The sequence below is a fragment of the Gopherus flavomarginatus genome, chromosome 1 (genome assembly GCF_025201925.1).
Source record: "Gopherus flavomarginatus isolate rGopFla2 chromosome 1, rGopFla2.mat.asm, whole genome shotgun sequence".
NCBI classification, from domain to species: Eukaryota; Metazoa; Chordata; order Testudines; family Testudinidae; genus Gopherus; species Gopherus flavomarginatus.
Window position 1 is genome coordinate 102,502,119 of NC_066617.1, and position 18,534 is coordinate 102,520,652.

General features: G+C 48.1%; 1 protein-coding gene across 1 annotated transcript; it reads right to left on the minus strand.

The window, feature by feature from the left end:
- Window positions 1-566: 566 nt before the first annotated feature.
- LOC127036404 (uncharacterized) lies at window positions 567-2,478 on the minus strand. The gene is made up of 2 exons (XM_050927288.1): window positions 2,248-2,478; window positions 567-1,215 (listed from the first exon to the last, which is right to left on the minus strand). Exons 1-2 carry the CDS (start codon window positions 2,438-2,440, stop codon window positions 665-667), a joined length of 744 nt encoding a protein of 247 aa, XP_050783245.1. The 5' UTR covers window positions 2,441-2,478; the 3' UTR covers window positions 567-664.
- Window positions 2,479-18,534: the final 16,056 nt, after the last annotated feature.

Below are 18,534 nucleotides of genomic sequence, written 5' to 3' on the forward strand. Positions count from 1 at the left end.
ATTTACTCAGGATGGCCTGGAAAGGTGCATGATGCACGCATCTTTCGGAACAGTGGCCTGTTCAGGAAGCTGAGGGCCGGGACTTTTTTCCCAGACTGCAAGATCACAGTAGCGGACGTCGAAATGCCCACTGTGATCCTTGGAGACCCTGCTTACCCCTTAATGCCTTGGCTCATGAAACCATATACAGGGAAGCTTGACAGGAGCAAGGACCAGTTCAACTACAGGCTGAGCCGATGCAGAATGACTGTGGAGTGTGCTTTTGGCCGTTTGAAAGGCCGCTGGAGGTGTCTTTATGGGAAGCTAGATTTGGTGGAAAGCAGCATCTCCGTTATTATATCCGCGTGCTGTACCCTCCATAATATTTGTGAAGGGAAGGGTGAAAGATTCAGTGGGGAATGGACCTCAGAGTTTCGACGCCTAGAGGATGAATTTGCACAGCCAGAGAGCAGGGCTACTAGAGAGGCCCAGGAAAGGGCTTCAAGGATTAGGGATGCCTTAAGGGAGCAATTTGATGCTGAGAGCCAACAGTAATGTTTGGTGCCTTTTCTGTGCTCCTTTCTACCTTGGGGTACAATATTTACCACTTCCTGCAATAATAAAACATATTGTAAAAGCCATAAAATCCTTTATTCAAAGTACAGTACATAAAAGGCCAGGGGGGTTAGGGTGTTGGACTGTACATTAAGAGGTTTGAATATGTCCTGTTTGAATTACTGTTCAATGTCTGCTGCACTTCAGGATTACTATGCTGCAGAGTAATGGGGGTGGAGTGCACAGGGTAAGAATTGTAGTTATCAGGGCTGGTAGGTGATAGTACAGGTGTTGGGGGCAGCTGGGGGTAATAAGAAACTGGCTGCTGGAGAAAGGTGGTTTGTGCAAATACTGGGGAACAAGAAAGAGAGCTTTGGGAGGGATGTGGGTTACCACGGTACAGATCTGCCTGCATGGCTACGAGAGACTCGAAAGAGTCAGTTTGGCGAGCCAGGAGGCTTATCATCTGCTTTGAGGTTTTTTTGGTAGCCAATTCCTTTCTCTTGCTTTCTGTTTGCCTCCACTCATACATTTTCTCTCTCCATTCCTGCGTCTTCCTACTTTCTCTGTTGTAGTGAATCATAACTGCTTTGATCAACTCCTCTTTTGATTTTCGTGGATTTCTTCTCAAGTTCTGCAACCGATGTGAGGCCGGTGATCCGGCTGCATTAGTCAAGGTCACTAAAAAAAACATAGATAGAAACATGTAATACACAGAGGCTACATTGTTTATTATCACACAGTGAAGGAGTTTGTAGACTTTTTGTAGCATCATTCCCACATACCTAACATAACACAGAGAGGCCAGGGAAGCGAAGGCATGGGGAGCAATGGGATGAATGTTTCTGCCCTGACTTCACCTGGGAGGGGGAACTGACTGATGGCTCACTGGGGTTTATCTGCACTGGGTACAGGAGGTAGCTGGTGGCCTGCACAGGGGACAGTAGGGAACATGAAGGTGGCGAGCTGCTGGTGGCGGGGGGGTGGTCCGCAGAACTGCCAGCCTGCTGGTGAGTGGGGGAGAACGCACCGCGGGGCTGGCTGCCTGCTGGAAAGGCCGGGGGGGGGGGAGACCGGAGCGCACCGTGGGGCTGGCTGCCTGCTGGAAAGGGGGGGGGGGGGAGACCGGAGCGCACTGCGGGGCTGGCTGCCTGCTGGAAAGGGGGGGGGGGGACCAGAGCATACCACGGGGCTGGCTGCCTGCTGGAAAAGGGGGGGAGACCGGAGCACACCACGGGGCTGGCTGCCTGCTGGAAAGCGGGGGGTGGGGAGACCGGAACGCACCACGGGGCTAGGGGGGGACCACGAACCTGGCGCCCTGCACTCAAGTATCCCTAAATTCTCAACAGGGTTTCCTACTGCCAGATATATCACTGCTGCGTGTTACCTGGGAAGAGAGGGAGGGTCTTCTACAGCAATGTGGATTCCACTCTGGCCCCTATGCAGCTTGCCTGTGTGCAGCCATGGTCCCCCCACCCCTCGCTGCACAGTGGATCAGATGAGTTAGCCTGACCGGGACAAGGACCATGGTGGCTCTCCCTATAAACTTGAGCAAGCACATTGCCCACGCTCTGGCTGCAACTTTTCAAGAGATTACAGAGGCAGATTACAGAGACGTGATAGAGCAAATCAATGGGCTATTCCACGTTTAGGCATGCATGCAGGCAGCCCTAACCCAAAGCCTCCTCTCCCAAAACATAAAAATCTGCTTACCCCGAGCACGCTCCTCAGCTTCTTCCTCACCAGCAACTTCCAGCTGCTGCGACTGGCTAGCCTCCTCCTGGCTTGAGAAGAGCTCCTGGCTGCATGTCTCCTGGGACTCCGGGGTGTCTCCTTCCACCACAGTAGCCTGACTCTCGGCTTCCTCTACACCCTCCCCCACTTCTCCCTGCTCTGAACTCTCCATCGTGCTCCTAGGATTGGCAGTGGGGTCACACCCAAGTATGGCCTCCAGCTCCTTGTAAAAACGGCAGGTTGTGGGGGCAGCTCCTGAGCAGCGATTTCCCTCATAGGCTTTGCAATATGCACTGCGCAGCTCCTTAATTTTTACCCTGCACTGCAACGCGTCCCGTTCATGGCCCCTTCTCAGCAAGGACTGTGATATCTGCCCATAGGTATCATAATTTCTCCGGCTGGAGCGCAGCTGTGCTTGCACAGCTTCCTCACCCCAAACACTGATGAGGTCCTGCAGCTCGGAACTGTTCCATGCTGGGGCTCGTCTGGGGCGTGGAGGCATGGTCGCTGATTGATTGATTGATTGATTGCACTCCACACCTGGCTGAGCAAACAGGAAGGGGATTTTTAAAATTCCCGGGGCATTTAAAGGTGGGGTCAGCTGAGCCCAGGGCAGTGGAGTGTGCATGATTACCAGAGAGGCTTATAAGGTATGCTGGGATACCTCCTTATACCCCGGAGGTCAATAAAAGCGCTGGTGGGCATCCACACTTGCTGACCAGCGCTGGATCACCAGCGCTGGAATCCCTACACCCGAGGCTCCACCGGGTGTACAGCCAGCACTGCAACCAGGGAGTTGCAGCGCTGGCTGTGCTTTGCAAGTGTGGCCACATCCTAAGTTGCAGCGCTGTAACCCCCTCACCAGCGCTGCAACTCTCTAGTGTAGCCATGGCCTGAGTCAAGGGATAACCACTAAAGTACTGCCCTCTAGGGGTGAACTGCACATCCATTCTCCATATGCCAATGCACCTCACATTCCATTCCACTGCACTCACTCCATTCTTCTAGGAGATGGGATGACCTCCATCTGAACTCAGCTCACACAGGCTTTGAAGCAGGTATCAAACCCATTTGCAGAGGTGAAAATAAAGCATTGATAGCAATAGGTGCAGTTCTAGTAATTCATGGAATTTCTCCAGTAATGGCAATTCCCTCCCCGCCCCCCCCCCCCCCCGCATCTCCTTGCTTTTGTTCTCGGTACCTCTTTTCTCTCCTGCTGGGCAGAGGTGAGACCCACCTAGCACTCTGGCAAAAGGCTACAGGCCTGAGGGAAGAGAATAATACAGGAGGAAATTTTTAAATGATTCATATCCTTTTCTTTACCCTCTCTGACATTGGCTTTAACTTCAGTTTTAAGAGTTCTGTATTTTTTATGGCAGTAAGTTGGAGGAACAAAAGTTTTGGTTGAAAAATAAATGAATTTGGCTCTGAAATATGTGTTGTAGCTCAGCTGAGGCGCAGTCAGAGGTATGTACCAAACCACTGCTGCTCAGTAAGTGAGAGACCATCTATCAGATTCAAGGTTTCCACATGGCTGTATGGCATAATACCTATCAGAGTGCTGGGCCAGCCTCCAGGGCATTCCCAAATTCAGGAACAGGGAATCAAGTGTCACCTTCTAGGGCATAAGTGAATGCACAGCATGGGACTCAAGGGCCAGACCCTAAAGCATTTCCAAGCTGAGGGAGTGACAATCAGTTCTGCAGCTGCATCTTCACAGCAGTGAGAGGTGTGATTGCAGCCTGGCTTGGCATACCCATACTAGCTTTAATCTAACTAGCTCACTAAAAATTGCAGTGAACACATGGTGGCGTAGGCTGTACAAGCCCACTTGGAACCCTGGATACATACTCCCATTACTAGCCCACGCTGAAGACTCTTCTGTGCTATTTTTAACCATGCGAGTTAAATTAAAGCTAGCTCAGGTATGTGTACACAAGCTGCAAATAACACCTCTCATTGCAGTGTAGATCTACCTTCAGTCTCCCTCATGGCACTGCAGTGGGCTGACCTCAATGGTACCCCCTCCCTGCCCTTTCGGGAACAGCTGAAGATCTATTCCTATATCTGTGTACATAAAGTTGGCATCTGCTAAAATACGTCTGTCATGTCTCACTTCCTTAGCTCTCACTATAAAAAGCACAAGTAACAATGGCTCATCTGCTGAGAAACTGCACGAATTATACAACTGCCAGAAACATACATGGCCTCATTCCTTAAACTGAAATTGTCATGTAAGCCCCACCAGTGGGATCCTCCATGTGCCACAGTCTAGAGCAGTCGAGGCACCAGAGGGAAAGGAGATCACTGGATTCAGTCACTTTCCATCTGTCTGCACACAGAGAGCTGGTTAAGGAGAATTTCCAGCAGAGACAAGAGACAGACACACATACGGGGGAATAAGAACATGCTTTGGATTCTTTAGCTGTTGTAGTTTGATTTGAGTTTAATTTTAATAGTGGGATTAATTAGATGCTTATGAAACAAGCGGACTGTCAGCGCTGACAAGACCCTGTCAGAAGGCAGGGACATACTGTTCAAGCTTTCCTTCCGCTGCCAACGCCCCTCACTCCTGATCCGTGGCACTCGCTGCCATTCCACCCTTGGGCAGTCATGCAGCTTTGCTGTTACACTTCGATCCTGCTCTGCAGCGCCCCCTGCTATTCCAGGCCTGAGGGCCTACAGAGGTCAGCCAAGGAGCCTCAAAACTGTCATTCTAATCTTAGCTCCCCATGCAGTTCTGCTAAATACACCTCTATACCAATACGCAGCAATCCTGATTTTTATAGTTCACAATAAACACTTTTCGAAAGCTTCTAAAGGCTTTTAAAGGCAGACTCAACACATCACCTGGAGTGACCCATTACCTGAAGCATTAAGGAGTCCAACACATGCAGAGTAACATAACAACAAGTGTTCCGCTTAATTGCTCTCCAGCTTGGACAGTAGGGCAGATAAAGGCCTTGGCTACACTGGCGCTTTACAGCGCTGCAACTTTCTCGCTCAAGGGTGTGAAAAAACACACCCCCTGAGCACAGCAAGTTACAGCGCTGCAAAGCGCCAGTGTAAACAGTGCCCCTGCGCTGGGAGCACAGCTCCCAGCGCTGTAAGCTAATCCCCACTGCGAGGTGGAGAACATCCAGCGCTGGGAGAGCTGGGAGAGCGACCACACTCGCACTTCAAAGCGCTTTGGAGTTTGAGTGTAGTCAAGCCCACTCTCATCACCACTGCCATGTAGTGAGTTCTTGGGACAGACCCTCCAAAAAGAACACTGAGTAAAATCAACTAGACTTGGCAGCTTTCAGCTGTGAAATTATTTTCATTTTCCCCTTCATGTGATAAGTAAATATTTCTACACTATGTTTCGGAGGATTTTTTTTTTAAACCAAAACATTTTTATTGAGTTCTTAGCCATTTCCCATGCAAATCTTTTGCACAAAGCACTAACTGCTTCATCAAACAGCTACAGCTTAAACATTTGGGAGAAGATTTAAGTAGTTTGCAAGCCTCCAAACTAAACAAAATGATCAAAACAGGCCTGAAATATTGTTCTGCATCTAATCCACTTAGGAAAGCTCAATAGTCATTACAAAGAATGGTGGATTCATGCAGCCTCCAGGCGTTTGAACAATGTATAAACTGATGCATATAATATAATGGCAAATACTTTAACTAGATTCCAGTCCAAACATTAGCTCTTATTCCTCGCAACTACCATCTTGCATCCACTTCCATGGTAGTACAGTGTGACTACCTTCACTCATAGTCACTAGTACCATACTCCATGTGTGGTTCCATGGAAGTTACAGAGGCTGCTTATGGACTAAGGTTCAAACAAATATTTCAATTTTTAATAAAATATTCAAAAATCATTTTTTCCATATTTTTGGAATCTTTTGAAATTTTAGGAAAATGCCCACTTTTCCATATTCTTTTAATCCTTCCCCTCCATTTGCTCCCTCCTCCCATTTATTCAGTGGAAAAAAGAGAAAATGAGTAAAAAAACAAAAAAGAGCCCCAGAGAAAGTGACTTGCATGCCTAAATTTTCCAACAATAGCAAAACAATTTTTTTCAAAAATACTGACAAAAAATTGTTCAGACTTTCTTAAAGATAAAACATGTTGTCAGACAGTTTTTTTATTTAAAGGTCATTTTAGATTAAATCCTATTTTTCAACAACAAAACCCTACCATCAATAAAATTTCAAACAACTCTATTAAATGCATTCTTACATTCTTTGCTTAATGGAAGACTTGGATGTGAATTCAGTGGGAGATTGTCAATTTAGGAGCACAATTCCACTGATTTTCCCTTAAGGACTTTTGAAAATTCTGCCTACCATCCACTTGTTCTCTGCAACAATACTGGTTGAATTGTGGGGATCAGTGAGTGAGTTCTGTTAAAATGGGAGCAATTCTCGGGCTTCCAGCCAGGATATAGGAGGACCCCTGCAACGTTGAAAGAAACATCCCCAGGAAAACACAAAAGCAAAACATTGCAAAATAAAACTGCATTAAAGTCAAATGACAACCCTGAAATACATCAGAACTCTATCCTGCTGGCACACAACAACATCCAGCGTGAAGAGCTCTGTTTTCTATGTCAGAACGTTCTGAGCTAGAGAGTTCAGTTTCCACCTGCAGCTAGGCTCATTTCCATTTCAAAAACAAGTCCCACTTTTTTGGGGGGGATGTTTTGTTTTAAAGGATGCCATCTTTCTCCTCTCAAACCCTCCAATCACCACCAAAAACTGGAGAGATGAGAAATCATTGTAGGGTACAATTTTGTACCAGTTTGAGTCCAAATATGTAGACTGATAGTTGCACAGGCACATGAATGCATGATACATAAAGCTGGACACACACATACACATGCATAGATGCTAGTGATGTATCCATTTAGTTTCCTTCCTCTTTATATATGTGTCTCCTGTTAGTCATCTGTCACATCCTGATGAAAGCAGGTGTGTTAGAAGTATTTCAATGCTACTGAGGCTTGTTTGTGTTACATTAAGACATCTGCTGGTTTAAAAAATGATGTTCCTTGCTGGTTTAGACCTATCATTCCCCTCAGTATGCAGGACTTTTCTCCGTTTTTGAGACCTGGCTGGCTATGTAGCTTAGTGACTGATCTTAAGAAACTATCCTAAAAATTCAAAATGTTAGTGAAATTGAATTTGCGTTTAAAAAAAAAACAAAAGAAAAAGTAGGCCATTGGTTTCACAGAGGCTGGGAATAATGCCAGCCACACATAACAAATTCACACACACACACATGTATGTATTCCACTGAGATGTTCAGTCACTCAACTGTCTTGATATGTCTGTTTCTAACTTAATTTTGAACAGAAAGTGCTTTAAATCTAACAGCTTCTACTCCAGATTGTGCTGCTGTGACTGGGTAATTACTTTTCCTTCAAAAATGTTAAGAGCACTTTGTAATGCAGAGAATAATGGATGGTCTGCAGCAAGACACAAAGAAATAAATCCACAAAAAGCTCCTACCACCCCAGGGCCGGTGCAAGGATGTTTCGCACCCTAGGCGAAACTTCCACCTTGCGCCCCTCCCGTGCCCCACCCTGAGGCGCCCCCGTTGTGGCAGCTCCTCACCCTCCACCCTCTGCCCTGAGCACACCCCCCACCCCAGCTCACCCCTCCTCCGCGCACAAGCACGCTGTCGCTGCTTCACTTCTCCTGCCTCCCAGGCTTGCAGCGCCAATCAATTTAGGCGCTGCAAGCCTGGGGAAGAGGCAGAGCAGGGGTGAGCTGGGGCGGGGAATTCCCCTGCATGCCGCCTCCACCCTTACTTGCTGCAGACGGCCCTCCTCACGCTCCCCTGCTCCCACACTCCCCTGCCTAAATGCCAGCGGCGACCGAAGATCCAGCCACCATGGTCACTGCCGAAGAAAATGGCGCCTCCCAAATCTCAGCATACTAGGCTAATGCCTAGGTGACCTAAATGGTTGCACTGGCCCTGTCCCACCCTTCCTTCCTCTTTCTTGCCATGTCACCTGCCAATCCTTGTTCTGTGTCTTCCTCTTTCTTGCTCCTGTCTTCCTCTACATGTCTGAAAAAGAACCTTAGGGCTTGGCTACACTTGCAGTTGTGCAGCCCTGGGAATTACAGCTGTCTTCATACAGCTGTGCAGGGAAAGCGCTGCAGTGTGTCCACACTGACAGCTACCAGCGCTGCAGTGTGGCCACATTCGCAGCATTTGCAGTGCTGTTGGGAGTGGTGCATTGTGGGCATCTATCCACAGAGCACCTCACCCCATTTTGGCGCCGTGGGTTGTGGGAAGGGGACGGAAGGGTGCAGGTCATTCCATTTCCTGTCCCAACGCCCCATGGTGCATCGCTTCACATCCCAGCAGTCACTGTTTTTCCATCCACGTTTGGCGCCATTGTGAGTCTCCCAACGGTTTCTGTGCAGCGCAATTTCTGTGGGAAATGGAGCCCGAGCTGCTGAGGACTTTGCTGATGAGTGTCGCCAGCACATCACAGTTGGCAGTTGAGCTTCAGCTCCAAAGTGACAGTGAGGAGTCCGACGATGATATCGATTTGCCTGATACGTATGACACTAAAGTGCTTTTGGCATTAACGGAAATGCTGAGCACCATGGAACGCCGCTTTTGGGCTTGGGAAACAAGCACTGAGTGGTGGGATCACATCGTCATGGAAGTCTGGGATGACGAGCAGTGGCTGCAGAACTTTCAGATGAGAAAAGCCACTTTCATGGGACTGTGTGAGGAGCTCGCCCCTACCCTGCAGCACAAGGACACGAGATTGAGAGCTGCCCTGTCAGCGGAGAAGCACGTGGCTATTGCAATCTGGAAGCTGGCAGCTCCAGACAGCTACCGATCGGTCGCGAACCAATTTGGAGTGGGAAAGTCGACCGTTAGAATCATGTTGATGCAAGTTTGCAGGGCCATTAATCGCATCCTGCTAAGAAGAACTGTGACTCTGGGGAACGTGCAGGACATTGTGGATGGCTTTGCACAAATGGGTTCCCTAACTGTGGAAGGGCGATAGATGGGACACATATTCATATTCTGGCACCACCCAACCTAGCATCCGAGTACATTAATTGGAAGGGGTATTTCTCTATGGTTCTCCAGGTGCTTGTGGATCACTGTGGGCGTTTCATTGATATTTACACAGGCTGGCCTGGAAAGGTGCATGATGCACGCATCTTTCGGAACAGTGGCCTGTTCAGGAAGCTGCAGGCAGGGATTTTTTTCCCAGACCGGACGATCACAGTAGGGGACGTCAAAATGCCCATTGTGATCTTTGGAGACCCCACTTAACCGTTAATGCCTTGGCTCATGAAACCATATACAGGGAAGCTTGACAGGAGCAAGGACCGATTCAACTACAAGCTGAGCCGGTGCAGAATGACTATGGAGTGTGCTTTTGGCCGTTTAAAAGGTCTCTGGTGTTCTGTTTATGAGAAGCTAGACTTGGGAGAAAGCAGCATCCCTGCGGTCATATCCGCGTGCTGTACCCTCAATAATATTTGTGAAGGGAAGGTTGAAACATTCAGTCAGGAATGGACCTCTGAGGTTCAACGCCTGGAGGCTGAATTTGCACAGCTAGAGAGCAGGGCTACTAGAGAGGCCCAGCACAGGGCTACAAGGATTAGAGATGCCTTGATGGAGCAAATAGAGGCTGAAAGCCAGCAGTAATGTTTGGTGCCTTGCACAGGAGTGAAGTGCAGTGGTTACAATGATTTGCAGTGTCTTTTTTTTTTCCTGAGCTATGGTATCTTACACTTTCTGCAATAAAGAAAACTGTTTTGAAAGCCACGAATTCATTTATTGAAAAGAAAATAACTAAAAGGGCAGGGAGGTTGGGTGATGAACTGTACAGTCAGAGGTTTGAATATGTCCTGTCTGGAGTGCTGTGCAATGACTGCTGCACTTCAGGATGAAAATGCTGCATGGTGATGGGGGTTGAGTGCAGAGGGTAAGGGTCGTAGTTCTCAGGGCTGGCAGGTGAACGTACAGGTGTTGCAGGCAGCTGCTGGTGGTAATAACCTGGATGCTGGAGAAGGGGGTTTTGAGCTGACATTGGGGCACAAAGGAAAGAGCTTTGGGACTGGGGGCGGGGGCCCCAAGGTAGTGCTCTGCCTGCATGGCTATGAGTGACTGGTACAGTCCATTTGGCGCACCAGGATGCTTATCAGCTGCTTCTTGCTTTTCTTCTTAGCTACTGCCTTTCTCTGCTTTCTCTTTCCCTCCAGCACTGCATTTTTTCCCTCCAGTCCTGGAGTTTTTCACTCTCTCTGGCAGACTGATTCATAACTGCTTTCACCATATCTTCTTTGTTTTTTTGTGGCTTCTTTCTCAGGTTTTGTAGCCTTTCAGCAGTCTCTGATCCAGCCAGTGGGATATTCAAGGACATTGTTATTATAAAGACAAAAATTGAAACATTTAACAGAGAGGCAGCATTGTGTATAATCACAGTGAAGGAGTTTACAGTCTCTCTTTAGCATACTTTCCACATACCAACCAGAGCACAGAGAACACACAGCAGTGAAGAAATGATGAGTAAGGAGGAATGAGTGCAGGAGTTAATTAATCCTGGAAGATATCTCGCTGCTGTGGGTCACCTGGTAAGGGGGACTGATTGGGTCAGGGCTGTACTGGGGTTTCATTGCGTTGGGGAAAGCAAACTGCTGCAGGAGGACCTACACTGAACACTATCCCAACATTTTCCACAGGAGTTAATCCTGGAAGATATCTCGCTGCTGCAGGTCACCTGGGAAGAGCGGGAGGGTCTTCTACAGCAATGCAGATTCCACCCTGGCCCCTATGCAGCTTGCCTGTGTGCAGCAATGGTCTCCCCACTCCTCGCAGCATAGTGGCGCGGATGCGTTAGCCTGACTGGGACAAGGACCACAGTGGCTCTCCCTATAAACTTGCTCAAGTGCATTGCCCACGTGTCATAAACAGATAGCTAAGGGTTAATGTCTCTTTCACCTGAAGCACCTGACCAGAGGACCAATCAGGAAACCGGATTTTTTCAACTTTGGGTGGAGGGAATTGAGTGTCTAAATCTTTTGTGAGTCTGCCTGCTTTCTCTGAGCTTTGGAGAAGTACTTTCTACTTTCTAGTCTTCTGTTTCTAAGTGTAAGGACAAAGAGATCAGATAGTAAGTTCTATGGTTTCTTTTCTTTGGTATTTGCATGAATATAAGTGCTGGAGTGCTTTGATTTGTATTCTTTTTGAATAAGGCTGTTTATTCAATATTCTTTTAAGCAATTGACCCTGTATTGTATCATCTTAATACAGAGAGACATTTGGATGTATTTTTCTTTCTTTTTATATAAAGCTTTCTTTTAAGACCTGTTGGAGTTTTTCTTTACTTCAGGGAAATTAAGTCTGTACTCACCAGGGAATTGGTGGGAGGAAGAAATCAAGGGGAGATCTGTGTGTTGGATTGCTAGCCTAATTTTGCATTCCCTCTGGGGGAATAGGAAAGTACTTTTTGTTTTCAGGATTGGGAACAGAGAGGGGGAGTCTCTCTGTGTAGTTTCACAGAGCTTGTGTCTGTGTATCTCTCCAGGAGCACCTGGAGGGGGGAAGGGAAAAAGGATTATTTCCCTTTGTTGTGAGACTCAAGGGATTTGGGTCTTGGGGTCCCCAGGGAAGGTTTTTCAGAGGGACCAGAGTGCCCCAAAACACTCTAATTTTTTGGGTGGTGGCAGCAGGTACCAGGTCCAGGCTGGTGGCTAAGCTTGGAGGTTTTCATGCTAACCCCCATATTTTGGACGCTAAGGTCCAGATCTGGGAATAAAGTTATGACATGAGTGGCAGCAGGTGGGATATAGACAGAATCCAGAAGCCAGTAGGAATATTATATTTTTCTTTTCTCTGCTAAGGGCTTTTTAGCAGAGAGAAACAGTTGGTTTTAAAAGGGAACCAGAGAGAATTTTTTTTTCTGCTCTCTCTGGCAGTTTGTGGCTTGCATGTTAAGCGAGAAGCCATTAAGAGACTGTTGAGGGTCTTTTGTCATGCAATAGCCCTCCCATTAGGAGGCAAGTACCAGCACTTATATGCATGCAAATAAAGTGGTTTTTCTGGTTTACTTCATTGAACATTAGCTAGAGAGAGAAAAGGAAAAAGCACTGTTGCTAGGCAGACTTCAGGAGGCAACAGAACCTGCAGTTCAGAAGATAAACACCGGAGGGCACCCCAACACAAGAAAACAGGAACCATGACTTCTAAGGCAAAAATCGACGCCGAAGAACAAATCAAAGAAGCTGAACACAGGCGACAACTGGAAATAAAACAAAAAGAGATGGAGATGAAAGAAAAGGAAGAAAGCATGAAACTGGCAGCCTTCCAAAGAGAACAGGCAGCCCAAGAGGCAGCACACAAAAGAAAACTAGAAGAAGAAGAGGTGGCCTACCGAAGGAAACAGGCAGAAGAAGAGTTGGCCCACAGAAGGAAGCAAGAAGAAGAAGAGGCGGCCCACCGCCGAGACATGGAAAAACACCAAAAAGAAATGGAAAAACAACAAAAAGAAATGGAAAAAACAACATGAAGAGAAGGAAAAACAGAGAAAACATGAACTGGAGTTGGCAAAAGCTGGGCTGCATGTGCCAGCCAACCCTAACAACCCGGCGCCAAATATTGCTCCACAGCACAGGAAATTTCCCACCTACAAGGCAGGTGATGACACCGAGGCCTTCTTGGAAAATTTTGAAAGAGCCTGTCTTGGATACAGCATTCCCGAAGACCAGTACATGGTAGAATTAAGGTCACAGCTCAGTGGACCTTTAGCAGAGGTGGCAGCTGAAATGCCTAAGCAGCAAATGAATGACTATAAACTTTTTCAAACCAAGGCCAGATACAGAATGGGGATAACCCCAGATCATGCCCGTCGGCGCTTCAGAACCCAAAAGTGGAAACCAGAGGTGTCATTTCCCAAACACGCCTACTACATTGCAAAAAACTATGAGGCCTGGATAACAGGAAACAACATTCAAACCTTGGAAGAACTAAACCTCCTCATACAAATGGAGCAGTTCTTGGATGGTGTTCCTGAAAACATCACACGGTACATACAAGATGGAAATCCCAAAGATATCGCTGAGGCGGGGGAGATTGAAGCCAAATGGATGGAACTGGCAGAAAGCAAGAAAGCTACTGTCAAGGGGAACGATTACCCCAGGGGGCACACAGACCATAAACCCTACAACCGAGGACAGCCAAAGACCCCACATACCACCCAAGTAAAGCCACAGATACCCTACCCTTCAACCTCACCAGTCTCCAGTAACTCACCTCGGCCCAGTGACCCATCAGATGGAAGATGCTTTAAGTGTAATGAACTGGGACATATCAAGGCCAAGTGTCCCAAGAACACCATGCGAGTGCAATTCATTACACCACCATCACCCCAAAGATCCCCAGGCCCGGATGCCTCTCAAATACCCTTGGAGCGAAGGGAAAATTTGAGAGTGGGCGGAAAGAAGGTTACTGCGTGGAGAGACACGGGGGCACAAGTGTCAGCTATCCACCAATCCTTCGTTGACCCCAAATTCATCAACCCAAAGGCCAAAGTTACAATTTACCCCTTCATGTCACAAGCTGTAGATTTGCCTACAGCTCAACTGCCTGTCCAGTACAAAGGCTGGTCAGGAATGTGGACTTTTGCAGTCTATGACAATTATCCTATCCCCATGCTACTGGGGGAAGACTTGGGCAACCAGGTGAGGCGGGCCAAGAGAGTGGAAATGGTTACACGTAGCCAAACCAGGCAAGCTTCCAGACCCATTCCTGTTCCTGAACCGTCCACAGAGGCCCCGTCTGTGTTACCAGAGACCCAGACAGAGGTAGTGGACCCGGATTCCATGCCAACCACTGAAACAGCCACAGCACCTCCAGTCCCAGGCCCGGAACTGGAACAGCAACCAGCACCAGCAAGTGCAACCACATCTTCAAACTCAACGCCAGAGGGCGCCAGCGAGCCAGAACTGGCAGAAGCAAAAGACAGCCATACCCAAAAGGCTCAGCCAGAGCCTGAAATACCCTCAGGTGCACCAGCGGAGAGCGGTTCACCAGCAACGGAAACAACCCCATCACCTACATCGCTTCCGAAGGGACCAAGCCCAAGTCCACAGTCTGAGGAAGAACTGGTGACCCCAGCCTCAAGGAAACAGTTCCAGGCTGAGCAGGAAGCGGATGACAGCCTTCAGAAAGCTTGGGCGGCGGCACGGAGCACCCCACCGCCTCTCAGCTCTTCTAATCGATCCCGGTTTGTTATAAACCAAGGACTTTTATACAAGGAAATTCTTTCTGGTGGACACCGGGAAGAATGGCAGCCGCAAAAACAGTTGGTGGTTCCAACTAAGTACCGGGGGAAGCTCTTAAGCTTAGCCCATGATCATCCCAGTGGCCATGCTGGGGTGAACAGAACCAAGGACCGGTTGGGGAAGTCCTTCCACTGGGAGGGGATGGGCAAGGATGTTGCCAATTATGTCCGGTCTTGTGAGGTATGTCAAAGAGTGGGAAAGCCTCAAGACCAGGTCAAGGCCCCTCTCCAGCCACTCCCCATAATTGAGGTCCCATTTCAGCGAGTAGCTGTGGATATTCTGGGCCCTTTCCCAAAAAAGACGCCCAGAGGAAAGCAGTACGTACTGACTTTAATGGACTTTGCTACCCGATGGCCGGAAGCAGTAGCTCTAGGTAACACCCGGGCTAACACTGTGTGCCTGGCCCTAACAGACATCTTTGCTAGGGTAGGTTGGCCCTCCGACAGCCTTACAGATTCAGGGTCTAATTTCCTGGCAGGGACCATGGAAAAACTGTGGGAAACTCATGGGGTGAATCACTTGGTTGCCACCCCGTACCACCATCAAACCAATGGCCTGGTGGAAAGGTTCAATGGAACTTTGGGGGCCATGATACGAAAATTCATCAACGAATTCTCCAATAATTGGGACCTAGTGTTGCAGCAGTTGCTGTTTGCCTACAGGGCTGTACCACATCCCAGTTTAGGGTTTTCACCATTTGAACTTGTGTATGGTCACGAGGTTAAGGGGCCATTACAGTTGGTGAAGCAGCAATGGGAGGGGTTTACGCCTTCTCCAGGAACTAACATTCTGGACTTTGTAAGCAACCTACAAAGCACCCTCCGACACTCTTTAGCCCTTGCTAGAGAGAACCTAAAGGATGCTCAAGAAGAGCAAAAGGCCTGGTATGACAGACATGCCAGAGATCGGTCCTTCAAGGTAGGAGACCAGGTTATGGTCTTGAAGGCGCAACAGGCCCATAAGATGGAAGCATCATGGGAAGGGCCATTCACGGTCCAAGAGCGCCTGGGAGCTGTAAACTACCTCATAGCATTTCCCAATTCCTCACTAAAGCCTAAAGTGTACCATGTTAATTCTCTCAAGCCTTTCTATTCCAGAGACTTACAGGTTTGTCAGTTTACAGTCCAGGGAGATGATGCTGAGTGGCCTGACGGTGTCTACTACGACGGGAAAAAAGACGGTGGCGTGGAAGAGGTGAACCTCTCAACCACCCTGGAACGTCTGCAGCGGCAACAAATCAAGGAGCTGTGCACTAGCTTCGCCCCATTGTTCTCAGCCACCCCAGGACGGACTGAACGGGCATACCACTCCATTGATACAGGTAATGCTAACCCAATCAGAACCCCACCCTACCGAGTGTCTCCTCATGCCCAAGCTGCTATAGAACGGGAGATCCAGAACATGCTACAGATGGGTATAATCCGCCCATCTACCAGTGCATGGGCATCTCCAGTGGTTCTGGTACCCAAACCAGATGGGGAAATACGCTTTTGCGTGGACTACCGTAAGCTAAATGCGGTAACTCGTCCGGACAACTATCCAATGCCCCGCACCGATGAGCTATTGGAAAAGTTGGGACGTGCCCAGTTCATCTCTACAATAGACTTAACCAAGGGGTACTGGCAAGTACCGCTAGATGAACCTGCCAAGGAGAGGTCAGCATTCGTCACCCATGCGGGGGTGTATGAATTCAATGTCCTTCCTTTCGGCCTTCGAAATGCACCCGCCACCTTCCAGAGGCTGGTAGATGGTCTACTAGCTGGACTGGGAGAATTTGCAGTTGCCTACCTCGATGATGTGGCCATTTTTTCAGACTCCTGGCCCGAACACCTACTACACCTGGAAAAGGTCTTTGAGCGCATCAGGCAGGCAGAACTAACTGTTAAGGCCAAAAAGTGTCAAATAGGCCAAAACAGAGTGACTTACCTGGGGCACCAGGTGGGTCGAGGAACCATAAACCCCCTACAGGCCAAGGTGGATGCTATCCAAAAGTGGCCTGTCCCACGGTCCAAGAAGCAGGTCCAATCCTTCTTAGGCTTGGCCGGATACTACAGGCGATTTGTACCACACTACAGCCAAATCGCTGCCCCACTGACCGACCTGACCAAAAAGACCCAGCCAAATGCAGTTAAGTGGACTGATGAGTGTCAAACGGCCTTTACCCAACTTAAGGCAACGCTCATGTCTGACCCTGTGCTCAGGGCCCCGGACTTTGACAAGCCATTCCTTGTAACCACGGATGCATCTGAGCGTGGTATAGGAGCAGTGCTCATGCAGGAAGCAACAGATCACAACTTCCATCCTGTCGTGTTTCTCAGCAAGAAACTGTCTGAGAGGGAAAGTCACTGGTCAGTCAGTGAAAAGGAATGCTATGCCATTGTGTACGCCCTGGAAAAGCTACGCCCATATGTTTGGGGACGGCGGTTCCAACTACAAACTGACCATGCTGCACTAAAGTGGCTTCATACTGCCAAGGGAAACAACAAGAAACTTCTTCGTTGGAGTTTAGCTCTCCAAGATTTTGATTTTGAAATTCAACACATCACAGGAGCTTCTAACAAAGTAGCTGATGCACTCTCCCGTGAGAGTTTCCCAGAATTCAGTAGTTAAAAAGTGTTCTTAAAATGTCGAAGTCTGTTTGTTATATACTTAGGAGTATATGTAAAGGTGTATGTGTTGTATTAATCTGTTTATTTTCAAGTTCTAGAAGGAAATCGCCGCAAGTGAGCTGCCCCACTGTCTGCAATTTGGGGGGCGTGTCATAAACAGATAGCTAAGGGTTAATGTCTCTTTCACCTGAAGCACCTGACCAGAGGACCAATCAGGAAACCGGATTTTTTCAACTTTGGGTGGAGGGAATTGAGTGTCTAAATCTTTTGTGAGTCTGCCTGCTTTCTCTGAGCTTTGGAGAAGTACTTTCTACTTTCTAGTCTTCTGTTTCTAAGTGTAAGGACAAAGAGATCAGATAGTAAGTTCTATGGTTTCTTTTCTTTGGTATTTGCATGAATATAAGTGCTGGAGTGCTTTGATTTGTATTCTTTTTGAATAAGGCTGTTTATTCAATATTCTTTTAAGCAATTGACCCTGTATTGTATCATCTTAATACAGAGAGACATTTGGATGTATTTTTCTTTCTTTTTATATAAAGCTTTCTTTTAAGACCTGTTGGAGTTTTTCTTTACTTCAGGGAAATTAAGTCTGTACTCACCAGGGAATTGGTGGGAGGAAGAAATCAAGGGGAGATCTGTGTGTTGGATTGCTAGCCTAATTTTGCATTCCCTCTGGGGGAATAGGAAAGTACTTTTTGTTTTCAGGATTGGGAACAGAGAGGGGGAGTCTCTCTGTGTAGTTTCACAGAGCTTGTGTCTGTGTATCTCTCCAGGAGCACCTGGAGGGGGGAAGGGAAAAAGGATTATTTCCCTTTGTTGTGAGACTCAAGGGATTTGGGTCTTGGGGTCCCCAGGGAAGGTTTTTCAGAGGGACCAGAGTGCCCCAAAACACTCTAATTTTTTGGGTGGTGGCAGCAGGTACCAGGTCCAGGCTGGTGGCTAAGCTTGGAGGTTTTCATGCTAACCCCCATATTTTGGACGCTAAGGTCCAGATCTGGGAATAAAGTTATGACACCACGCTCTGGCAGAAACTTTTGAAGAGATTACTGAGGCCGATTACCGCGACGTGATAGACCACATCAATGGGCTGTTCCACATCTAGGCATGCATGCATGCAGCCCTAACCCTCCCTCCTCTCCCGAAACATTTTCATCCTGAAAATAAAAGCTGCTTACCGGGAACCAGCTCCTCTTTCACCAAGTTCCAGCTGCTGCGACTGGCTACCTTCCTCCTGACTTGAGAAGAGCTCCTGGCTGCATGCCTCCTGGGACTCCGGGGTGTCCCCCCCACGCCAGTACCCTCACTCTCGGTTTCCTCCCCCCGTCCACCTCCCCCTCCTC